The sequence below is a fragment of the Solenopsis invicta genome, chromosome 9 (assembly GCF_016802725.1).
Source record: "Solenopsis invicta isolate M01_SB chromosome 9, UNIL_Sinv_3.0, whole genome shotgun sequence".
Lineage (NCBI taxonomy): Eukaryota > Metazoa > Arthropoda > Insecta > Hymenoptera > Formicidae > Solenopsis > Solenopsis invicta.
The window spans coordinates 15,227,722-15,254,972 of NC_052672.1; the positions used below are offsets into that span (position 1 = coordinate 15,227,722).

Below are 27,251 nucleotides of genomic sequence, written 5' to 3' on the forward strand. Positions count from 1 at the left end.
CAGCTAGATCTGCTCGACGAGCGATTGAACGTAATTGATTCTTACCTGTGGATTCAATCAATCATGTTCAATTGTTCGGCGAGCAGTCCTAGCTAGCCACTTATTTGCCAGTTTAAACTCGCCCATTGTCGTTGCTCTATGCGCAGCAAAAGCGATTTCTTCCTCTTCTTCCTCCTTGTCCTCTTCTTTCTTCTCTTTTTTTTTCATCTTTCTCCTCTTCTTCTTCATTTTTTTCTTCTTCTCCCTCTTTGTTCCTCTCTTTTTCGAAAAATTTTCTTTTTTCCTTTTAACAAGATTAACAGAACTACACTTTAAAAAACCGTTTTATCTAATGACAGTGCTCTGCAGCTTAAAACGTAACGTTTGTCACGTAAATGAATCAATCAACACAATCGAAAGTTAGGTTTTTGATTTGAAAAAGTATATCCTTTAATATCAAATAAATGATTTCACAACATTTGATTTGATATTAATGGATAGCTATAGGTTATTTTCAAGTGTGGAAACAAACGTTTTCTAATAAACGTTAAAAATTGTCCTTTCATTAAAATAAAGATTTTTTAAAATAAAATAAAGGAGACAACCTACTATTTTTAACATTTTTAAAAATGTTTTTTCAGAAAACTAATTATAAAATTTTAATTCTCATACACGTCCGTAAAGTTGAAGCCAAAATGATTAGGCGGCACATTTGAGTCAAGCTAGCGACATCTCCCGTCGACCTCGCGAGACTCGTACACCAATGCACGATCGGTCATATCGTTACAAAATTACCATGAGATAATAATCACAAGACATCCCTTACAGATGCTATGCGTCAAAAATGCCTTTTCGTTTAGTCAGCTGCTTTCCGGAATTTCCGTGCAACGTGTCTTACGTGGAATATAGAAGGCAGCTAACTTGAAGCAAAAAAGTAAAAAGGCTTCGACGCCTTAGGTACACACATATACCCAATTCATCAACTTTATCAGCATAATTCTCCTAATTTTTATTTATCTTTATTATTACAATTATTATTAATAACGAGTATTACCATTGCGAGCTGAATTGTTTCCGTGGTTATTTTCCATACCTCCTCAAGGTAACTTGCGACCTCCCGCCGCGAGGAGGCTCGGCTACCGCAGGCTACCGCGCATATGCGGATTGCGGAGCTGTCCCTCCACTCAGGACACTGGCCGACATTCGCCGAAGTGCATCGCGCATGCGCATAGGCGTGCAGCGCGAACACGGCACCTTACTTTGGCGCCGCCGTTTCGCTGCGTGCGCCTCAGTCCGCAGCAGTGTTCTGACAGGTTTGGTCGCGTTCTCTCGTCGGGTGCACGGTGCGCGAAACGCTTCTATACAGTATCGTGGTAACGGGAAGTGCGTTTCGTCAAGAGCCCCGGGGCCCTCGTTGCATCGCGTCGTCGGGCAGTCGTCGCAGGCACAGAACCACCGTGCGTGATATTCCAGCAGCCGTGAACGTCGCCGTCTCGTCTCTTTCCGCGTAGAATCTCGGGGGAAACAGCACGCGCGTACACACTCCGCCGGTGAGTATTACGCAGCCAGGCGCATTCATCGTTCGCTTAACGAGATTTGCTTCTATTATTAGAGCCCGTAGAGAGAAAGACGAGAGAGAGAGAGAGAGAGAGAGAGAGAGAATCTGGCTTATATTTCGGCTTGGAGGCGCGGTCGCACGCCTTTACATTCCGACCAATCGCCTGTGAGGCTTTGGCTTCTCTCCTTCGTTTACCCAAGTCCTTTGGAGACCCATAACATTTTCAGCTCTCTTTGTCCTTTCCTTTCCCCCCCTCCCCTCCGCCCCTGTTCTTTTCTCTCTCGGGGGAAGGGGGGAGAGAAGAGGACAAACTTAAATGGACTCGGCGCGGGGGATCGACCTTGCAGTCGTTACTCCGTCCATGTTTGAAACGGGAGAGCCACGCTTTCTCGGGTTGCGAAACGTGACGTACGTGGTGACAGCCACGCGGGATGTATACTTCTGGATATATACGCGCGTGAGACTCGCAATTCCGTCGCGATTCTGCCGCTCCTGTTATTTGCGCCGCCACTCCTCCGCGACGTAATAATTGATCAGTGAGAACGGCGCGTCGATGCGCGCATTACGTCAACAGACAATTAATAGAAAACTAGTCCACGTGAGAACCATCGAGAGATAATCTTCAAAAAAAAGTCGAGATTTCCGAGTGATAAAGTGCTCCCGTCACGCAGCGATGCTCTCGATACTTGACTGTGTTAAGAGTCACGCTCCCTTGGTTCTCTCAGTTTAAGCATTTATATTTACGTTTCGTATCTATTTTTAGAACTTTCTCGTAGGTCTCTTTTTCCTTTGATATCGTGCTTCTCGTGTCCTTTTTCTTTATCGTCAAAATAAATAAATAATATTATCACAATACATCAATAGATTAAGCGTTTTCCGAGAAAAGAACTCTGCGAGCTTCCGGCCTCTTGAAATCTCATTTTTTTCTTCTTTTGTTTAGACCTAGGTTCCGGTTGTTTGCATCCTTTTTCTTACAATCTAGGTACACAAAGCATACCGAGTAAGGCGACTTCCCTGCGGGCTCAGTGACAGGGCAGTACGAAATTTCGCATGTTTCGCGCGGGATTTCCATTCTCCTCGGTTTGGCAAATACTTTAACGGTGCCTGCCGAGTGTCCGAGCGCAACATACCATTGCATCGTTAGACCTGTTCTATAGCTTTTTTCCTTACGTACAAGCGGTACGAGATAAGTGCAGATAGAGAGAGAGAGAGAGAGAGAAAGAGAAAGAATACAGAAAGAATGCGTAGAAAGTGCATTTTAAAGAGAGCAGATTTGTTGTTTCTTTGAGGGCCGTTTGCACCGATGTGAATTAACTTCAATTTCGGTTTAAAACTTTCTCTCTTTTTCTCGCATTGAGAATTAGAAAAAGTTCAAAGGTAAAAGTAAACTGAAATTGAAGCTAATCTCCATTCACAGAAAAAAAAATTAGTATCAAACCAACAATCATATTCTCATATATAAGTAAGAGTATAAAATTCTTAAACGTATTTGATAATTTTAAGAACGTATGAGTCATATCTCAAAACATTACGAAATATATAAAAATTTCATAGAATATTCTATTATTACATTTAAGAACAAGTGTAAAATTTGAGCACTGAATTAAATTAAATTTTTTGTTTATTTTTGGTTTTTTATATAAAATTGCGTTTCAGAGTACTTCTTTGCAAATTTAAGGGGAAAGTAGCATTACCAATTAAATAAAACATGTTTACATATGTTAATAAAACTCTCTAATATTCGTATAAAAATTTCATTTATATCCACTTACTCGTTTAAAAGTTATTTATTTAAAAGTGCAACACAATATAGTTATTTTTGTTGCAAAAAACCATTATAAATCAAATTTTTCATCGTTTTCTTCTTTGCAGCTCCTTTGCAGTTTCAGAGCCAAAATTCTTCATCAACAAAATTTTTTGTTGCTGATTAAGAAAACAGAGAGAATAAACCTAGATAAGCCTTCAGTTTTCAAAGATAACTTTTAGCTCGTATTGCATAGTTAAAATGTTTTTAAACAGACATAACTTGCTTAAGTATGAAGAAACTTTTTGTCTTATCTGAAAAATTTTGTTTCTTCCTGTGAGCAGTGTCTGTTTAAGATTATCACATTCTTTCAAAAAGATTTTATACCCTTGCTTATACATGAGAATATGATTGTAATGTGAAAATGATTCTTTTTCTATGTCGATGCAAACGGACCTAACTCTCGCGGCTCGGTCACGACTGCCAGTGCCACGTGTGCATCGTGTCGTAGAAAGGTCAGCTGTCAAGCAAAATCTCGAGAAATACGAGGCTTCACGAAAGACAGGCGATTTAAATAAGCGTTTTATCATCGAACGCATTTGTACGCGCTTCCGCGTCACGCTCACGCCTGCGTCGTTTTCCATTCCCGACGTCTGCACAATTTACGAGGTATCAACAAATTATTATTGCTCGTGACAATCCGGATAGAATCGGATCCGCGTGAGTTGAATTAAAATGCGACTTAAAACCTCAAGCGGCAATAATTAAAGAAGGGAAAAAAAAGATATTCAGTATACATTTTTCATCGTCGTTTCTTTGAAGGAAAGGCGTTTTTTTCCGCCCTAGCTCACTTTTGTTCTGACGACAGGGACGTTTAAATGCGCCGTTAAATCAACTGTAGGAAAGATAAGCTATAAAGTTACATATATATTTGCGCTACTATCAGCAAAGCGTACGTATAAATTGTTTATCAACGGATGACACACAAGTATTATTAACACTAAAGATTAGTATTATTATTTTTCGAACTAATATACTATCAACGAGTAACTTTGTGTTGCCAGAACAGAATTTTAACAATTCAAACTAAAGAATAATGATCTTTAAAAAAAATATTTTTTTTTATGCTTTTAAAATTCATTAATTTGGTTGATGAGTTTTTTAAGAGCCTAAAAATAATTTTTTTTTTTTTAAAGATTATCAATCTTTAATTTAAATTTTTTAAATTCTGTTCTGGCAACACAAAGATTCTCGTTGATAGTAATGATTTAAAAAAAAATTATTTTAGGCTCTTCAAATTTATTAATTCGACTGATAAACTCATCAGCCGAATTAATAAACACAGCGCTTGATAAATTTGTAAAAATTTGACATAAATGCTCATAAATATGAATTTAATCGCCTATTCATATTCCATTGGAATTCAAAGGATTATATTCTAGATCTAGATAAGGAATCGATCAAGTTGCAGTTTTATACGACACTTAAAACTATAATGCTCAACGGAGAAAAGAATTTTTGTGATACTTGGTTTTTTCGTTGCAGCCAAGTAATGAGCAAATATATATTTATAGTAAAGAAAAAACCGTTATATTGACTTTAACCAGCTGCCATTTTGTTTAAACGCAATATTTCGCAAAAACGACTAATTGTAAGTCAAGCGCTAGGTCTGTTACAACTTTATAAAAGTTTGTGTCATTTTACTTTCTGATTTCTTCTGAGTTTCTTGTGTGAGCCACGGTAAACAACTTTTAAAAAACACAATTTAAGGAAATTTCAATAGACATTTTCTGTTACTTTTTTTTAAATAGAATTTAAATAGAGAAAAGTATAATCTTCACAATGACTCAAACAGGACTTTTCTATTTAACAAAAGGTATACCATAGAAATGCGCATATTAATACGTAACACTATCGGTTAAGCACATGAAATATAAATGAACATACGTGGTTATATCCGCTCTACAAAAGCGCAGTACAGTTATGCTAATTCATTACGGAGTTACATCAAACGTATCCAAGTGTTTACAGTATAATGACATGCGACATACTATGATGATGTTTTCTCTAAGTGGAATATCTTCAGAAAAAAAAAAAACAGAAAATACGGAGCAAAAAGGAATTGTTGTCGCAATTTGTAAATGGACATGTTTGAAAATTATTAAATCAAAATGTAGTATAATGACACGCCAAAGCTATATTTTAACATACGTAAATTCGTAGCGCGCTACGAAAGATGATATTTTCTCTAATTATTAGTCCTTGGAGAAATTTCCTTAGAAGGGGCAGAAAATATGGAGAGAAAGAGTCACTTAGCGATTCAAAGAAGAGTCTCGAATTATATCTTCATAAATACGCAATGAAAATATGCGCAGCTATACTAATAGCTTGGTTTTTCATAAGGTTGCCAATACTTCCGGCATTTTTTTTCTCAACACTTTATATTCAAATGAAAAAAAACACATTCGGCGCTAGCACCGTTATTTTTGTTCTAGGTCAAAGTCTGCATACACATGCGTAGAAACGTAGCATTACGTAATTTAACATTTAATGATTGAAATTAAGATGAAGATAAAATAGATTAAAATTAGACAACTAATAGACCAATACGTAGTATTTTAAATTAACATATAGTTTATTATATTTATTTGCTACCTATAAAACCTATGGAATAAAAATCAAGCACAATTTATTTACTAAAAAGTAAAGGCAAAGATGCAGACGCCACGATGCATAATTTGCGCCTTACAAGTACAATTGCATAGTACAATTTTTTGTATGTTACATACGTAAAAAGTAATTGTCCATTGTTGCGATTATCTCAACCACTCATGCCGTACAATTAAATAGGGTGACTATTCGGGCAATGAAAGGGAAGAGAGAGGTGACGTAATATTTATTAGACTTGTGGTAAAAATTACATTTATGTAAATAGATAAGTAAAAGAAAATTTTGTACAAAGTCATGAAACTTTAGTCGAAATAAACACACGAATTAATCAATGCAATTAAATTATATATTTATAAATTGTGCATTGTGGTTTCTGCATTTCTGTCTTTTCTTATTAGTAAATTAATTGTTCTTTATTTTATTCTGTGGATGTTAGGTAGCAAATAAATATAGCAAATTATATATTGTAGTATTAATTTATAATGTTATACATATTGATCTATTAGATGTCTAATTTTAATCTTTATTTATTTAAATTGCATAATGCTGCGTTTGTAACGTTTGAGAATTACAAAAATATGTAACGTGTAAGTTCTAAGTATTTAAAGAAATGTCTGTAGAATTTTGATAAACTGTTGAGTTTTGTCTCAAAGGAATATTTAGTCTGAAGTAACTACTATCGCAACATGTTGGAATGCATAATAATGCAACATAATAAGTTTCCCCCTCTACGATCGCTGTCATTAGTAAGACATCATATAGCAATGATTGATATCGCCTTCCATACATTACTCCTGTATGTTACGATCATTTTGACTTGTCTAAATATTTATGATGATGAATTATTAAAGCTTCATTAGAATGACAAATAACGAAATACTTCATAAATTTAAAATTTTAATATAAGTAACATGATACTACAAAAAAATATCAGACATTTAAACATAAAAAGATGGCACTAAGAACTTTTTTTCTAAAGCTTTTAAGTAACAAAATTTTAAAATATGTTACATAATTGTTTTTGATAATTAATAAATTATGAAAATTGCGAGGAGAAAGGAAAAATAACAAGTCTATATTTTAAAAATTTTGTACGTTTTGTTTGAAGTAATCTGTCATTACTTAATCACAACGAAGTAGCAGTTACATCCGAAAGTTTTCTTTAGATCTCTGTACGCTTGGAGAATGCATTTTCATGATAAAAGATGACGATAAATACATAGTGGGCATTCTTAATGTATAGTGTAATACATGTGTAAGGAATGATGAAACATTCTACAGTCATAAATTTCACATACAAATTCCTGCTTTTGAGATGTTGTGTTTATCTCGAATTTGTCCTATAATTTTCAGATGATCGAAAATTCCTGTTTTATTTTATATATATCGTGCAGTTTGTTCGCGTTTTTTTAAACACTTAAATGTCAAGAATATATGCATAGACATTTCAGATTAACTTATCCAATGAGCGAGTGAGATTAAATACGACATATAAAATAAAGTATAAAATGTACAATCAATGGCAGATGGAAACGTTAACAGCAAGATAACAATTACTCTATTACAGCTTATTAAAAGTCGCACGGAAGCTTGCATGTTTCACAAATTCACTATTGGTGTTAGTATGGTTAAATTAGTTTGATATTTTCTTACAAATATTATTATTAAAAATTTATTATTAGATATTTAAATATTAATTTAAATAATTGCATTAATATTTAATTTAATATTTAACTTAATGCCACTTATTTTATTTTTTTGTATGAACATGCCAAATGAAAGTCCACGGATAAAAATAATCGGCTTCCTACACACAAGTTATTTTCCGCAAACAGTATTACGAAACGTTTCATCTATGTTTAACAAACGTATAGTATTGTAAGTTTTGTATAATTCATTTGATTTATTTTTTGCATTTTATAACAATAATCAAAGATAAAATAGTTGATTAACATTTCATCGAATTTTAAACATGAAAAAGGAAGCAACAGTTTGAACCAGAGTTGATAAAAATCATGTTTAAAATATTAAAAATATGTTAAACAAAAAATTACGTTTAAAAAAAAATGATTTTTATGAATCCAGGTTGGTAAAACTTTAAACTATATATAAGTGTGAAGAAAATATCGATTAAGATATAAAAAAATTTATGATGGTTTTATAGAAAAAGTTCAAGTAAAAAAAATGTGCAATTAATTAAAAGGTAATGGATCGTATTTTTGTTTAAATGACTTTTAAATGCGATATTTGCTTTTGTATAAAATTGACTGAAAATTTGATCGCGCTGTTCCAAATTATATTCAATCTATATCTCGATATTTTAATACCATTCTCTTTATAACATAAGACAATTGTTACTAAATAATAATTGGAAATGATAATTTCTTTAAATAAATTTATTCGAATAAGTTAACAGTTTATCCTGAAAATACAATAAAGTTGATAATGACAATATCGTGAATAATCGTAATATGTAATTAGTATTAATACATTTAATTAGTATTATCATATAGCCATATCATTATAGTCATAGGTTAATTCTCTTGAATAACCTATTGTATGCTGCTTATTCAATAGAGATCAGATGAATTTATTCATTATGAGAAAGGTCACTTATGTACATATTACAATACAATCATAATCTCTTTTTACATGTAGTGCTGAGTTGGTTTACACATAAAATATAAATAATTTACTTTACGTGTACAAGGTAAACTATGTAAATTATATTTTACTACATCTATAAACAATAATTAAGTATAGAAGATTTAGATTTCATCAAAAATATTGACATTTATATTTTATTTTTTTATTTTCCTGATTACATCTTTTTATTTTATTAATACCAAAGTCATAAGTATAAACAATGTTTTAATTTAATTACTTTTTCTGTATTATCCAATTTATAATTTGCTTGAATCCTACATGAAAAAGATTTGTGTAAACATAACGGAAGTAATCTATGTAGACGTAATCTTGGAATTTATGGCACAATCCTATTATAGCATTTTATATAATGAATACAATTTTATATAACCAGCACGATTAGAGCACAGAGATAGCTTTTTAAACAATTGAAATGTACGCAAACATGCAAAAAAAAACAATTATGTAAGGATGGTTAAATTCTATCAAAGCTTTTTACATGATTTGTTAGAATTTATTATTATGACGTACTGCTGTTCACAGTTATATGTTCGCACTAGAATCTATCGTTCTAAGTGAAGTACGACGGAGTCTAGTTATATACATGATTAACATACGCGTCACATCCATGCGGCGGGCAAAGTCCAATATAACAGCAAAAGTGCTGAAATACCAGTTATAACGTGGAATTCGGCCTCGGACAGGTGCCTTGAACGATTAATTTCATTTTAAAGCTGCAAATTTTCTCTTCGCTGATGTTTTGACAATTCATAGATTCAATATCTTTTTCAGCGATCTTTTCTTGTATTGTTCTAGGCAAATTACGTAGCAGTTGTATCGGTAATTAAATGCAAATTTCTCTGTATCTATGTATACTGAACACTGAGGTGTGTTTTTAAGTACCTCTTTATACTTTATGGTATCTCTACAATTTATCCTGCTTTGTGTTAAACAAATAAAATTTCTAATTTTTTTTACTATTTTTTTTACTATTATTTATTTAAAACCAGCACTATCGTCGGCAAATATCTGCGTTTAGAAATTGTGGTATTGTACTAATTTAGTTTCATCACGATTACATTATGTGTCTATTAACGAAATTCTATTTCGAAAAACATACATCGCGATGGGTGCAATCAGTGTTGCGTTATCGTAGAAAGTAACTCCGTGATACTTCTTCTCTTATGGAGATACCTTTATTCGCCGTCTCCGTAATAAACCTGAAGGCCACATCGTACAATGCATTTAAATTCAATTGCGATTCAGACCGAATATATATATATATACATGCTAATTCCTACTAGTTATTCGAGGATATCGAGATAATAATTTAGTAGTAAACTACACAGTTCAACTTTATTGCGCGAATATAAATTCGAGTAATGACATATTTGTGCGCAAGTTATTTTTTAAATAATTTATTTACATCTCCGAATGTAAAAAAAATACTCATCGCATTAATTATTAAAATCGATTTAAAAGAGCAAAATTTAATGTATCTGTAAAACTTTATTTAAATGTTGCCCATGATAATTTTTGCTAATATCAAATTATACAAAGTTAAGATTCAATTTTAAGAAAAACAGATTTGTCTTTTATTTCACTTTTGAGCTTTATCTATTGTTATCATTTTGAGAGTCCCAACTTTCAACACGCAACTGCAACTTAATTTTAATTCTTAATAGTGCGATCGGTTTTACGAACCTTTCACAACAAAATAATTCTTTTACAGTAAATTGCGAAATTTAATTACTTTCAGAAACAAGAGCATATATTGTTATCATTTTGAGAGTCCCAACTTTCAACACGCAACTGCAACTTAATTTTAATTCTTAATAGTGCGATAGGTTTTACGAACCTTTCACAACAAAATAGTTCTTTTACAGCAAATTGCGAAATTTAATTACTTTCAGAAACAAGAGCATATATTGTTTTGATGGACGGGTGCCATCGGATGCACGATATTATGTTGATTATATATTATACACGATAAGCGAGCGTAATGTACATTTCCATAGTCGCTGTGTAATCAGAAGAAATGAGTCTCATCGTGACGACGTCAATACGATTTTCTTTTTATTTCTTATCAACATCTAAATTTATTTTGATGATGTTCTGCACTAATTATACAAGATAGTAATGCACTTTGAAATTACTTTTAAATTACGGAATATTATAATCTGTCCTTACAAAGTAATTTAAAGTTCTGTTTTGTGTACAACGCATTATTAAACAAACAATAAATCAATAAATAAACGCAATTAAAACTGACTTTTATGGAATATTTACTTTCGCTGTGTGGAAGCTTCGAGAGATGTTACGAGCGCGTAACTCCACTTTTTATCTCGCAATCAGCTCAACTTGTAACGCAGTTTCAAAAGATTCAAACAAAAAATGTTAAAGAAGAACTTGGAATTTTGCTCATATCTTTTGCTTGTCTGAATAATTTCAAGCTTTATTCTAAGTGTGCTTAAACGATCGTTTAAAACCACACTTAGCATTAAGTATACGATACTAAAATATAATGTTTAACAGAACTTTATTTTTTTCTGACTACTTGAATATTATCACAGTCTCAAATGAATTGATCGTTATCTAACGCTAAATAATTAATATTATATGTCTTTTCAAAACTTAAAAAAAATAACATAATAAATTGCTCTAATAAACATTTTTTTTGCAAATCGCCTCGCTTCAGTGGTCTTGTAGATCATTTTGCTGATTGTCAACAGATCGTAATAGTTCCGGCGGAAATTACATCATATTTTTTCATAAAATATAGATTGTATAAGTAATCATCTTATACAATCTATCAATCATAATTACTTATACTCGCGAAATATATATGTGATTCGATAACGTGGATTCGATAACAAGTTAATTCTCGAAATGTGTTTTTTGTTGTAATGAGGCAAATAAAAATATATATATATATCATATTTGCATTCTCGTAGATTAATTATGCTCAAATAATTAAAAAACGTGTAATACATGTATTTCTGTTGCACGTTGAATGCTCAAGTAACATAATTTGTTAGAGTCGTGAACAACGATAAAGATTGCCGATAAATTGTGTACATTAATAAAAGCGGATATTTACGATTTGTCTGGTTTGTGCAATCAGTCTCGAGGCCGCTGACAAGATGAATTTGGAGTAAACTCGTGAATGGAGAGGTAATGGTTACGTATTGCTGCTGTTTGATAAGAAAGGCGATGTTGTACGAAATAATACCATTTCGTTGCGCGTGTTTCAAAGCGCATCTTGATCGCGTCTGATTCGTGCGAAGGTCGTTTCTATATTTATATTTGATGCAGTTGATATTGAACACTAGTTCTACATTGCATATGCATCTTGGGTATTGTACGTAATGAAGAATAAGAACAACCTTTTTTTTATATCTAATTAGATATGATATCGATGTTTGTATCGCATGTCGCGCAAAAACTAATCAGTTCTTATAGATAGCGTTAAATAGAATTACTGTTTCATATAATGAAATATTGTATATTTTATAGTGTCCGTTTAGCGTTAAATATAGAAGGTGGCTACAGTAAAACTCGATTTTATTTTATTTTTTAAACGGTATATTTGAGTTTTAAAATTATAATTAAATTGGCAAATAAACATTTTTATTTTTATTCCTATAATTTTATGAAATCATACGAAAAAAGATTTAAAAAATTTTTTTATCGTTATAAAGTATTCTTCAAGCCATTAACCTTTCATTCAGAACATTTTATATTTTATTGCGTGTCACTTATATTACATATTAATGAAATATAATATAAGCGACTTGGTGCTTATTAACGAGAATTATATACAAATGAAGATATATGCAAACGAGCTCAAAATTTAAAAGTTTTAAGGTATCACTCAAAAAAAAAATTACATTAAATGATTTTTTCAGTGAGATAATGATAGCAAAAATTCCCATTTTTATCACGACATTTTTGACTAAATAAATGAGTATTTGGTGTTCAGCCGAAAATAGGCTTGCATCGCAAGTATCGCATTTAAACGATAAAGTCGTTTGTTAGTAATATTACGCGTTATCATCCAGACAGAAGTCACACATAATGAAGATATCTTGACGTAGTTTCTCACACATAAGATATTTTACATTCACGTTGGTCGGATCTTTTATCAACTTACTCGTCTATCCGGGTTAAGGGGGCATGTACGCGAGTAAAAGAGAGTAAAATTCAATTTACATAAAAAATTTAGAAAAATTAAATTATAATAAAAATTGTAAGGAAAATATAAATGTATTTTTTTTTTTTTTTATGTAACAAACATTAATCAAAGATACGAATATATTAGTACCGATTACTACATGGTACAGTCAATAAGTAACCGCAAAAGTTATAAAATATCTGTGAACGAAACCATACTGAGAAAAAGATAGTAAAAATATTTATTTGTAGGATATAAATTTTTAAATTTGGCGGAATAAAATGTTATTTCTCGTAAATAAATCAATTAATAAGAAAAATTTATATATATATATATATATATATATATATATATATTTCACAGAAATTTCGTCATCACAATCAAATTTTTTTGTAATTAAATATTGAAGACAATGTCATAAGTAACATTTTTGCTTGCTAATATTTCAACTTTTTTTTCTCGGTATATCTAATTAATTTGAAAATTAGGCAGATAAACTTTTTTTATGGGTTGTTTTTTATATATTTATACTTTGTCTATTTATTAAAGAAGGGTATATCCTACTTGTCTAATCCTCAAAGTAATCAGCTAATTTCGTTTGCAAATTATATCATTTTTGCAATTATTAACTGTATCATGAATATAAGTAGCTAAGTCATCGACTATATAAATATGTACATAGCAATGTTTTAAGCATGAATTAATAAAAGACAATGAGATAGCAATTATTTTCCTTGTAAAGATCAATACCAGTAGAAACTGAAACTTTGCAATAGACATCAATGTTAATGTATTATAATTGGGACTTTCGACGTTAACGATATTACTTGATATTAATGTTTTGGCAGGAGCATTTATGATAAAATTTGCATAATTTTTATTGAATGGGATATAGATTATAGATTTGAAAAAATTTAGTGGAACTCTTTGGAATTTCAAGGTTTGAAACAGATTACAGCGTGTGGTAGAAAAATTTTTATTTATGGAATTTCAAAGTTCATGTTAGACCGCTGCATATGATAAGAAAAACCATACGTAGTTGATTCAGCAGATCAAAGATTATTCAAGATTGTGCTAACAATTTTCATCTCGCTGGTAAAAGATCTCGTTGATTTGATTGTTGATAAAATTTCCGATTTTTTAATGAGGTGCTGACTTCACAGAGACGTTGACTTAGCGATACGATTTACATTAAGAAAGGTTAGCCAAGGAAATTGGCAAGTATAATTAATGTCACATTGTAAGTAATATAGATTAATCAACGAGTAAAGTTCAATGAAAAGTCATGCCCTGATATTGAAGATGTGTCTAATATCTATTGCAGATATTAGATATTTGCTCAGTTTGCTTATTATTAATTTTATCTTTCATGAAATAATATAGAGAAGTTTTTTAATACCTTTTGTCAAAAAAGCATTATAATGCTTCCTCAAATGCAGAATAATACATATTTAAAGAACGATTTTTTTTAAATGTGTACCACAAGATTTTTTGTACCATAAATAAGAATAGGAAAATGTTAAATGTTAGCAAAAATGTTAAATTCGCAAAAAAACTACATAAATAGCAATTGTAGTTGATTTTCACTGATAATTACAGTTTCACCGTGGTCTGTTTTTTCTTTGTCTGATTTTCTTTCGTGATAGTAAAAATATTTAAGAATCAGAACAACAAGCAGAAATTGTAATAAGGCTGTTTAAAATTGTGTACCGAATGTCATAGATTTTATTATCTATTATATTAATAGCATATCTGATTGATTTATTCTTTAATATGTTTTCTTAAAAATTTTATCAGAAATTTAACATATTATATACATAATACACGGAAAAAACAATTTTATTGTAATATCTAAAAATTTAACTAGATACAGATCAGAAAATAATTTTATGTTGGACTATCAAAATAATTATGTAAGACGTTCAAGCATGATGATACTTCTACAAAAAATTTTGACATTCTAATAATCAATTTCAATATTCGATATAAATTTTTTAATGGTTCAACATAATTATCTTCAGATAATTTATATATATGTACACGGAAAGGACAATTTTGCTACAGAAATACAGATCTGAAAATAATTATGTTAAATGTTAAACCATTAAAAAAGTTATATTGAACGTTTAAATTGGTTACGCACGCACGCACGCACGCGCGCGCGCGCGCACACACACACACACACACACACACACATAATATAATCCATGTGTGGTGGCGGATGAGAATAAACTTGAAGAATGAATCAGATTATTTTAATAATGCTTATCGAGCAAATTTTAGAGTTCCTATCTGAATTCTTGATTAATTCCTAATCTTCTTTATCGGAGTTGTACATGATAAAGAAAGATAATTGTCTACATAAGTACACGGTTCAAGAGAGGAAGAAAGAGAAAGAGCGATTAAAAGAGAAATAGAAGAGTCTCTCTGCACGTGACTTGAACTAACATCGAGATTGAACTTCTACAGACTCTGGTTTGATTATTAATGTTATCATTGTTCCGATACTCTTTTTGTACGTTTCAGAGGACTTTACGCGACTCCATAGTGATCTCTGACGCATAACGCGATAAACTCGGACCCGTATCCACATATATACGTATCCTTACTTTTCACAATATTCATTGTCGAGACACTAATTATTATCTTTCATTTTTCGTATTATCGTAACGACAGAGATAATGCACAATAAAGCGTATCACTATACATGGATGTTAATAGTCGTAATGTAGAATTTCGCTCGCGATGGAAATAATAGTCTTCAACGTCTGTGGAAGTTCTAAAAATATATTTTATTTTATAACGTTTTGTCGCATTATATCATTCATCTGCTACAACATAACTAAACAATTGTTTTTAATTGCTTGCAAAACAAATAATTCCGATAAAAATGCAATACACTGACGAAGAGCTAAAGTACTTTTACTTTTATACTTTTACAATTGGTAGATCAAATTATTATACAAAAATTGCATTAAAAGTAATATAAAATTTTAATGGTTTAAAACATTTAAATTAGAAAATATCGTTTTTTGAGTTATGTCGTTATGCAGCAAATGAGTGATATTTTTTTTATAATGGTTTTCTCTTCAGAAGCATAATATTCATTTAACTTAAAATTTGAAGATAAATTATACACACAACTAGTTGTAAAGCTTTGTGCAATTTAAATTTAATTTAGATTGCACAAAGCTTAATGGATTAATTTAAATGTTGTGTAAAATTTTATAATGCAAACTTGATTAATTTTTGTTCATATTTATTCTTTTACTAAATGATTTTGAAATTGCAAGTTTCTATTATTTGTTACGTAAAATAGAAATATATGTATAATTGTTTTCGCAAAGTTGTATTGCACTTGCAACATTAATTACACAGCCATACAAAAAAGTGTCATGTCCGATAGATTAGACCCATGTATCCCTATGTATTTTAAGGCTCTGAAACCGAATATGACCTCAGAATTGCGCCATCAGATCAGGATTTTTTTTATTCTCAAAAAATTGCCAAACATTCCTTAAAATTACATACTATTCAGCCTGGGCATTCTGAAGATATATTCGGTTTCAGAGCCTCAAAATACATAGGGATACATGAGTCTAATCTCTCGAACATAACACATTCTTTTTGCGTGGTTGTGTTATCGTCGATTTAAAATCTATTTTAAAATCTGTTTTATAAAAAACTTTATGACAAATATGTTTTGGACCGATAATGTAACAGCACAATGATAGTAAGAAAGCCTTCTTCGGTCGCAGCTAGGTCTTAGTGCTTATATTTATTCGTGTGATTTTATATACTTCTTTGAATTCAACCAGAATGTGCGCCGAATTAATTCCGGTCGTAACACAGCATGTCGAATAGAAATTAGTAATATCACTATTTATATTAAATTGATTAATTTAATATAATAATTGATGCTGATTTGCATCTATATACCCATTCCTCCCTGAAAAAAACTGTAAGAAATTTATTGCCTATTCTTTTTTTAATCCTAACTCAAAATGCATATACATAGCAGACAAATGAAATGGGGCACATGACCTCTTCTTACGTCGTGGAAAGAATTTGCTCGATGTAATTTATTTGTCACGATGACACTGACGTACAATTATCGAACATAATTTGTAACTTGATCTAAAAGACGAATTAAAAAAAGTAAAATTTTCCCAACATAAAATATTGTTTCTCTTATCAGGCGGCTTATCGAAAAACCGTAACAGTTAAAGAATGATTACTATATTCTGAAGAATTACGATAAGACAGTTGGCCAATAAAATTGTCAAGAGATCTCGCACACCTACCGAAAACAAATGCAGACTGATTACCAGACTGATACCCTTCATTGAGATCATCGATTAGCCGTCGCAAACACACCTTACTGAACAATTTTACGATCGAGAGATACAACGGAGCTTAATAGATCCGAACGCGTCAAGAGATTATGCTCAATTATTCGTTAAGTTTATGACGGCTCTCCTAACTGGACGGATCGTTGTCCAAAGTCCAAGGTTATTAAGTGTATTCACAAACGGGTACGGTTACTACCTGTAAATTGCAGGAGGCAATAATAAATCCATGAGCCAAGAATGATTTCGCTGCGTCGATTTTTCTTGAAAATATCTTCTCATGAAAAAAATTGAACAATATTTATATAAAGTTATTATAATACTTATGTCATATAAAAATGTATACAAAGTTATTAATTATGTCTTATTAAGTCATATAGCATTGTAAAATTGTACGAATACATATAATGCGTATATCTACATTGAGAGAAAAAAATTTATTAAATTTTAATAAACATTTGTTTGAGTATTTGCAATGAATATATTTACAAAATGTAAATAAATATTTTTTTAGTACAAAAATCACTAATGTAATTGAACTATTTTTTTTATTGAATAAATATTTATGTACTGTAAGTAATTCATTGCAAGTATTCAAATAAATTTTTTTCTTACACAGACATACGAGATATCTCATGTCATTTTCCATTAGTTTTGGAAAACGTGTATTTTCTAGACAACCTTAAGTTTAATTCAAATATTCTTCCACAGTCGTACACAGTTGAAAAGATCATTACAAAACTTTTACAACATGTAATGTTCGACATTTGTTACATTGTTAGTAAACTGGCTTTCCTGGTGAAATCAGAAGGAAAAGGATCCTCGAATGAGTAATGGACTCTCGCTAAAAAGTCTTCAATCTGAAAGCGTGACGGGCTGTCCACATTCATTCGCACATCCTCCGTGAATTATCGTCAATTACTTTTCTCTCTCTAAGTGATATATTTGCAAATATTTTTGCGACTTACACACGAGCGCGCGCGGATTTAGTTAAATTAATTATGTATCTTGTATCGATCAAATGCCGTTATCGAGGCGTTCCTCTCTCCCATTCTCTCGATATTCCTCTCCATCATGACTCGAGTGAAAATCGAGTGAAACGCCGACGGACTTTCTATCACGCAGTACGCTCTTATAATGCGTGTACGCGCGAACCAAAATTGTAACACAAAAAAGACCTTCAACTACCAGCATCCTCATGTTCACGTAACATCCTCCAATCTGTTCAAACGCTTCGCGTTTGACAGACATGTGACGACCCGTGATACATATTTGTATTTTTTTTACGAATTTTTTGCTCAGGACTTTCACTTTGCGTCGACTGCCAACTCTCGCAATGCTATATCCCTGAAGATAGAAATTAATCTTAAAGCAATAATCTTAATTTAGCAAAATAAAATAAAAAAAAATAAGCTTTTATATATTTCACATTAAAAAAGTAACATTTTTTAAGCAACCACGATTTTTTGTCTTATAAAATGTGAATAGCGTCATGTTAATGTTTTACAATTTATAGGTTTGACTTAAAAATGTATTGCTAATTGTAGCAAAAAATACACAGCTATCAATATCTTTCAGGACTTTTTATTAATTACATATACGAAACATTTAAACAAGTGATGCATATACTGAGTATTTACAAAATTGACTTTTTCCTATGCTATTAATCATAATCAATAAATGTATTTTTTTAACGATTACCATTTTAATTTGTCATGATATCCTTGTATTTGGGATAATTGTAATGACTTTTTCCTTTTACTTTAAGATTCTCATCAATCCAGATTGAATTGACATCAATTAAAAATATGAATTTTATAAAATAAATGATTTTTTCCTTATTACTCGCACCTATATTAAATTATAAATTAGATATTGAAAATTGGTTTTTTTGTTATCCTACATTAAAGAATATATATACATAATGGGAAAACGGATCTTCTTACAAGATCCATCGGGAATACTCATTACATAATTGTATATAAATGTATATAAACCATTATGAGTATTTGTAGATAAATATATATATAATTTATATATAATTATGTATAAGAATGAGACAGTATCATATAAAATATATAATTATACAATATATTATACATATTTATAAACATTTTTATAATTTTATATAATTAAATATGATTCTATCAACAATTTGTTATCAGATAGGAATATTGAGAATGGATTTATAGTTTCAGTAAAAAGACAGGGAACGGTGATATGATAAAAGTTATGTGCAAGGATTAGACCGAGCACAATCTTAGGCATTCTTTTGAAAGTCGAATATATTTAACTTTTATTATAAAGTAAGTCTACCGCAGATTGCACGGTAATTTTCACATAAAAGTACACCGAACTCGTTGCCATATGATGTATTTACCAGCTTGACGACGTTCTGCAATTCACGCACGCACTCGTGTGCACCACAATTGTGGCTTTTAAGTAAGGTCAACTGGTACATCTGCGTTCACCCTGCATCGTTATCACCGTTACAATCGCGTAGCTCTTTATAACGAGGTTGCTCCTTCTCTGACGTTTAACAGACGTTCTTGACGTGTCTTTTTCAAGATTAAAGGATATTTTGCCCTATCTCTATCCCTGTGCCTGACACATATCTTGATGATTTTGAGTTCCGAATTATAATCAATGGTTATTCCTTTAACATTATTCAGAACGTCATACGTTGTTTCTTATCGCTTCATTGACAATGCAAGCCTAGATTATAATTAAGTCGCGACAAATGTTAATTGTTGAAAAAATTTCAATGTACATATTTTACAGGACGGCTAACGCAGAATGGCGGAAGCCCATTCGGCCGTAGCGTTTAGCTTCTCTATAACACACGAAGGATGGGACGTAAACTTCGATCGAGAAGTGCTCCACTTGGTCTGGCTCTCTGGTGTTCGATCGTGGAAGAAGAGATTCTTCCGGTTTCAGGTAAGTCACGGTGTTTTGGTTCATTTGAATAATTTCAATACTAATATCGTATATCATTAACGCATCTTTATATATATATGTATCCTATTCACAGAACAATTTGAAAAGTGGCGTTTATCCGGCTTCTCTAGAAAGTCTATGGGTCACTGTAATTTTAGTAACGGCGATACACTTTGCTGGTTACAAGGTCCCGTATGACCTAGTTGGGAAAGTTTCGCCATATATTTCTGGGTAAGTCTATATAATTCCGTGTTTCAATTACAAATTATGTATGATTCATTGCACGCGCACGGATTAACAGTAATTCACAAATCTTTGTTTTTCACGACAGGTCCTCGATACTCGCACACCTGGCAGGCTCCTTCGTGGTTGGGCTGTTTCTATGGCTGGCAGTCATATACGCGATTCGGTATACGTTGAAACTGTTACTCTTGTACAAAGGATGGATGTATGAGTCGAGAGGCAAAGGTCGCAAGCCGTCCAAGTTAACCCAAGTCTGGCTGTTACTGGTGAAATTGTTCTCAGGTTGGCATAGGCCTATGCTCTACAGTTTCCAAGGATCACTGCCACGATTGCCGCTACCGACAGTACCTGAAACTATGACGAGGGTTAGACAAATAATGTATTTATGATCTTATATTAGACATAAATAAGTATTTGCTCCTCGTACGCATAAATTGTAATCGATATGAAATTACCTTTTTTTTTATCGTTCGTCGAGTAAATACTTTTATCTAGTTTCTAGTTTAATTTAGTTTATACTTCACAACTGTTCCAAGCATTTCTCTGTAACATTGTAATTGAAAAATGAAAGTATTGTACATTTCAATAGTATCTAAAGAGTGTACGGCCATTGCTCGATGACGAGAATTACGCTCGCATGGAAAAGCTGGCCAACGAGTTCCAGAATGGTATCGGAGTCAAATTGCAACGTTACTTGGTTTTAAAGTCTTGGTGGACCACCAACTATGTGTCTGATTGGTGGGAGGAGTATGTCTATTTGCGCGGAAGATCACCTCTAATGGTCAACTCAAATTTCTATGGAATCGACGCCATCCTCTCGCATCCTACGAACTTGCAAGCCGCGCGAGCCGCAGCCGTAATATGTTCCTGCTTACAATATAGACGTCTTATCGAACGCCAAGAGTTAGAACCGGTTAGTCATTCTTTTTTGATAATTTATTATTATTATTATATTAAAAATGGAGAAATTTTCATACATTTAATAAAAGCGGAAAGTTTTTGTTTTTATTTATTTATTTATTTTTAATATATATAAAGCATAAAGTAAGAGCTGCACATTAGTATTATGTAACATACAAATTCAATCACACGAATGAAAGATTTATATTTAAGACATTGCATATGTACATTTTTAGATTCTAGTACAAGGATTAGTACCATTGTGTTCTTGGCAGTATGAAAGAGTATTCAACACTACACGAATTCCAGGAATTGAATGTGACAAAATCGTGCATTATCAAGATGCTAAACATATTGTAGTATATCATAAAGGCAGATATTTCAAAGTTTTAATTTATTATCGAAATAGAATTCTTCAAGCCTGCGAGATAGAACTGTAAGTTATCGTTTTATTGATATGCATTTTTATTACACACGTGTATTGTGATAATATTGCCTTACAGTCAGATTCAACAAATTTTGGACGATAATTCAACACCGTCGGAAGGAGAGGAGAAATTGGCTGCTTTAACAGCTGGCGAAAGAACTGCCTGGGCGCAGGCCAGGAAAGACTTCTTCGCGAAAGGTGTAAACAAGGCTTCTTTGGATATTATTGAGAAGGCTGCATTTGTGGTTGCATTGGACGATGTACCTTATGAATACGATCCAGTACGTTAGCTAATAAAATCCTAATATTTAAAATAATATAAATATAGATTATATTTGCAATATTTATATAATTATTGTCATTTCGTGTTTTAGAAGCATCCAGAAAAGTTGGACAATTATGGTAGAATCCTATTACATGGAAAAGGACATGATCGATGGTTCGATAAATCTTTTACGCTGTGCATTGGAAGCAATGGCAGAGTGAGTATCTTTATATTTTTAGATAATTATGTATAATATATCTTTATATAATTATGTAGCGAAACTTATTGTTATTAACTTCAATGTTTCACAAAAATAATTTCTGTTCACAGATTGGCTTCAACGCAGAACATTCTTGGTGAGTATATATTTTATGTGTAAATAATAATAAATCTTTAATATTCTTCTGACATTTTTTATCATATAAGCAATAATTATTTAAAATAAAAAATTTTGAAAATGTTCCTATTTTCAACTATTTTTAACAGAAACTAATGTAAAGCGCTAATATGTTATACATAGTATATTACGAACACATTTACATCTATATTTTTATTAATATAAAATAAGACTTATTGTATAAAAATTTATGTATTTATTGAAACACTGCATATAATGATAAGTAATGAGCAGGGCAGATGCTGCAGTCATGTCACACCTGTGGGAGTACATAGTATGTTCGGAATTTCTGGATCGACAGTAAGAAATACAATTCGTAATTTGTATTATTCTGCATCCTTACTTATCTATTCTTTTTGTGCTTCTGAAAAAACTGTTGTATGTTATTGTCTATTCCTTTTCTCTCAAGGACTTCTGTAGAAGTAATTTGGATTGTAATACATGTACTTTTTCTTTTATTTAAGGGGGTAGTCTACTCTTAGAGCCGAATTTAAAAATACCTTTGAAAAATTTTTATAAGGAAAAATAAAGACGGATTTAAAAAAAATTATCAATAACTTATTATGACTGGAAAGTGTATTAACATATTTAAATGATAAAAAAAGCTAGTTTTTAATAGAAAAATTTTAATCTATTAAATAATTATATATGTTTATAAAATACATACTTTAGATGTAAAAATTGTTTTTTTTTTTTTTTTGTTCTTTTTGCAATGTAATATAATATGGCGTTAAATCTGCATTGCAAATACGATCAAAATGAAAGTCGTGTTGTTGACGTTAAATACAAAAAATGCTTCTTAATGATTTTCTTAATGAATATACTTGTAATTTTTGCCTGAATCTCAATAATTAATATCTTGTGCATACATGTTAATATGGCGACAGTTTGAAAAAATATTTCTTCAAACTTTTTTCATTTTTTTCTCCTTGTTTGATCTTCCAAAAAATAGAACAAACCAACGTAGATTGTTAACTAAGTTTTAGACGATATACGTATAATAACATGTTTTATTAGTATAACTGTAAAAGTAAAAGCCAATCGTTTTTCATCAATATTCCAATCAATAGTTTATTTGATATCGTGATTACCATATTCAAAACCATGGTTTCGATAAAAATACGTTTAAAGTTTTATGAAACATTTTTTGCTATGTATAAAAATTCGTGGATTTACTATTAGTCAGGGATATTCTTAAGATTATGTTTTCGAAAAAAGCAAAAAAGAAGTTGATTTTTTGAGCCCTGAAGAGTAGCTACTCTCTTAAAAGATACTTCTCTGAACAAATCTTTAGTGTCTTTGAGTACTCTTTGCAGCAGTCGTCTTTAAAGTTCTGTGGAGTTCTTGCTATGCTTATGTTTCAGTTTCCTAAATATTGCGTTTTGTTGGATGCTGCCTTCCTCTACCGGATACTTATAGTGATGATGAATGCTTTTTACATTTCTCTTTCACGTTTTATCTTTAATGATTCCTTCTGATATGCTTATTAGGGCTGATGCACCAGTGATTGGAACTCTTTGGGAATTTATTATAGCTGCTGAAATTGAAATTGGGTAATTTTGTTGTGTGTTGTTACACAGTGTAGTCTAGTGGCAAAAATTAATAATCACTTATTTTTATAATTTCCTAATAATTTCTAACAATTGTTTACTTTTATTGTAATTATAATAGAATGATTTTTTTACTTTTATAATCGTTTCCGTATATAAATGTTTTGCTTGCAAATGCTTGTTAATATATCAAATTTCTGCTTGATTGTGATCGCATTTACAATGTGCAGTTAAAACTATTTAAAAATAAAAATTATTGCTTGACTAAGATAATTGAATGAAACTGATTAGTTAAATTGATGCATACAATAAAATGTGTGTATTTAGATTTGCATGATATCAAAACGTTATCTGAAAGGTAAGGGCTACTCGAATCGAATTCGTTTTGTCGATTTTAAATTTATGTCAAGTCCAGTATTGATAAATAATAATCATTGTGAACATAGTCCTTATTTTTCAAAATAAGCATGTTAATAAAATAGTTTTTTTTTCATAAATTTCAATACTTTTAATAAAATAAGATACATAAGTTTAAAGTTCTTTATTCTGAGAAATGTATATTATTTAGATATAAGGACGGACATAATGCGGGCACTCCGGATTTTGCACCTCCAGCTCCAACTCGATTGCAATGGGATTTAAATACTAAATGTATCGAAGCAATTGAACAATCCTACAAGGTAATAAAAATTACTCTTTTCCTATCTAAATATAATACATGTACGGCATTTAACAAATATGACTATGTATATAAAACAATAGATTTTTAATTTAACAGGTAGCGCACAGTATATTAAATGATGTCGAATTACGTGTTTATGTGCACGATGCTTATGGTAAAGGTTTGATGAAAGCTAATTCCATATCACCAGATGCTTATATACAAATGGCATTGCAATTGGCATATTACCGCGATGCTGGCAAATTTAATTTAACTTATGAAGCTTCTATGACGAGACTGTTCCGAGAAGGTAGAACAGAAACAGTTAGACCATGCACTATTGAATCTTCTAAATGGGTTAAAGCTATGGAAGACAAAACGATGACGGTATACAAAAACGAAATAATAAATGAGAGATTTATTTTTCCGTGTATTTCTAATAGTTTTTACTTCTAATATAGGTATCAGAAAGAGTCAGGTTGTTAATGGATGCAGTAGAAAGACATCAAAGAAGTTACCAAGATGCTATGTGTGGTAAAGGAATAGATAGGCATCTGTTCTGTTTATACGTAGTATCCAAGTACTTAGAAGTAGATTCACCATTTTTGAAGGTAATTGTTTCATTGTTATACAAATAATAATCTATTAAATGTAATTTTATTAAACACGATATAAATGCTTTTTATTGCAGGAAGTTTTAAGTGAACCATGGAGATTGTCAACATCACAAACGCCACATGGTCAAACTTCAAGATTGGATTTGAAGAAATATCCTAACTGCATTTCAGCTGGTGGTGGATTTGGTCCTGTGGCCGATGATGGTTATGGCGTTTCTTATATAATTGCGGGAGAAGACCTTCTATTTTTCCATGTTTCTAGTAAACGATCTTCGTCAAAAACGGTAAAATAATTAATGTTTTCGGTTTTACTACAATCACATAACTTGATTTTATGATATTCGCTTTATATTTATTGTTTTAAATATTTATATTGTTTTTATTATATTTCAATATAGTATCAAATGTATATAGGTGCTTATTTTATAACAATTCTTTCTAATAATAAGATAATATAATTTTAATATTTATAGAATGCCGCTAGATTTGCAAAGCAAATCGAAAAAGCACTTGGCGATATGAAAGACTTGCTGGAACAAAAGAAGAAAATACATCAGAACGGATCAGCGTAACTTATTCATTACCTGTAGCAGTCGTCGTATGCAAAAATAATTAATTATAGACCGCAATGAAGTGAAATTTATAACGCCAAATAACTTTTTTGGCTTATGGAAGGATTTGATAATGTAAACATAATTTAATGCTTAAAATATAATTTTCTTAAGTTTTTCATAGGCAATTATTTTAGTAGATAAAGGTTATAGGACAAAATAACGGGCCCAAAATTCAAGATACGTTATAGACATTGCACATATAGAAATAGAGTTTTATAAAATCATTTCACATTTGTCGTATGTGTGTGTGTATATATATATATATATATATATATATATATATATATATATATATATATATATACATATCATTTATCTTAAATATCATCTTTATCATTAAATAACTGTTTATAAACTGACAATTTACGCGTGATTAACAATGTTGCACAGGAAAATGTGCACAAAAGTACAAGTACCAAATCTCAATTGCTTATGCAAATTTAAAAAAAAAAACACTTGACATTACTATACAGGAAGCTAAAAATTGATTGCAAATCTCATTACTTATTGAAACTGTTGACAATTTTCACACATGTGATATAAACAAAAATGTTATCAAAGTTAAAACCTTTAGATATTGGTAACACTGAATTTTGTAAGATTTACCATAAAACGCATATTATCACATTGCATATCTACTGTAAGTATAGAAGCGATTTAATAATTTTATTATGCATATATATATCTGTACTATATCCTAATTTAGCAGCAAGGAGTGATTTGTATGCAATGCAATTTACGTATATAAGAAACGATGTTTTTCTCCATGAATATACACAAGTAGATAAGTATTGTTTGTATCTTAATATAAAGAGACATCTCGATCTGTATGATCAGTTTTGTCAATTTAATATCCAATGAGATAGGGATGAGTAACTACGAATATGTGATTACTTCGATTTCTTTTTTAAGCAAATGTTTAAGCGATGCCATATATTGATATGTGCAACTTATCAATGCAAAATGTTTTAATTATAAGTAATTACTAATTGTAAGCAATTTTATACTTGGAAGAGCAGCGTATGATTACATTCTTCTATCTATCATATTTGTTAAAGATATATTTAAAAATACTGGTGCTTTTAAACCTTGTTGTTATTCTTCGGTGGTGTTATTAAACATTATTAAGATATTTAAAGAGAGAGATGAAATCCAAGATAGGAATATACGTAACATTTTTGTACACTTAATTTCATCTTTGTACATTTACTGAAAGTTCTGATAATGATAATTGTAAAGATGTGAAATTGTACGATAGAATTTCATTTGTTAGCTTTAGGTAACTTTGACATCCATTGTACATAGAACTTTTATAGAAATTACATTATTAGATATTTGCAGGAGAAAAACCTGAAAGATCTAAAAAATATGCTTACCAATCAAGACAAAAAATGTAATATATTTAAATATTGGCAGGAAAAGAAATACTATCAGATTCAAAGCATTCAAAATATTTTTGTACAATAATGATAATCGATTAATAATTCATTTTGTACTGTTTATTGGTATATTTATAGAAT

At 30.8% G+C, this 27,251-nt stretch overlaps 1 protein-coding gene across 2 annotated transcripts; it reads left to right on the forward strand.

Moving 5' to 3' along the window:
• The first annotated feature begins 1,256 nt into the window (after positions 1–1,256).
• Positions 1,257–27,150, forward strand: LOC105201884 (carnitine O-palmitoyltransferase 1, muscle isoform). 2 transcript variants are annotated; one of them, XM_039453911.1, is made up of 15 exons: positions 1,257–1,529; positions 19,902–20,057; positions 20,152–20,288; positions 20,389–20,665; positions 20,890–21,213; positions 21,437–21,636; positions 21,704–21,908; positions 22,002–22,109; positions 22,223–22,248; positions 22,524–22,589; positions 24,408–24,519; positions 24,618–24,887; positions 24,962–25,111; positions 25,192–25,401; positions 25,591–27,150. In XM_039453911.1, exons 2-15 carry the CDS (start codon positions 19,917–19,919, stop codon positions 25,687–25,689), a joined length of 2,325 nt encoding a protein of 774 aa, XP_039309845.1. In that variant the 5' UTR covers positions 1,257–1,529; positions 19,902–19,916; the 3' UTR covers positions 25,690–27,150. The 2 variants fall into 2 exon arrangements, with proteins under 2 accessions (XP_039309845.1, XP_039309846.1); XM_039453912.1 differs by lacking the exon at positions 22,524–22,589 and adding an exon at positions 23,780–23,842.
• Positions 27,151–27,251: the final 101 nt, after the last annotated feature.

Excerpts from the sequence above, each read along its gene's own strand:
- LOC105201884 (XM_039453911.1), top strand. The coding sequence starts at position 19,917 with ATGGCGGAAGCCCATTCGGCCGTAGCGTTTAGCTTCTCTATAACACAC. Across the intron at positions 20,666-20,889 it reads TACCTGAAACTATGACGAGG|TATCTAAAGAGTGTACGGCC; the intron begins GTTAGACAAATA and ends ACATTTCAATAG. Across the intron at positions 22,110-22,222 it reads GCATTGGAAGCAATGGCAGA|ATTGGCTTCAACGCAGAACA; the intron begins GTGAGTATCTTT and ends TTCTGTTCACAG.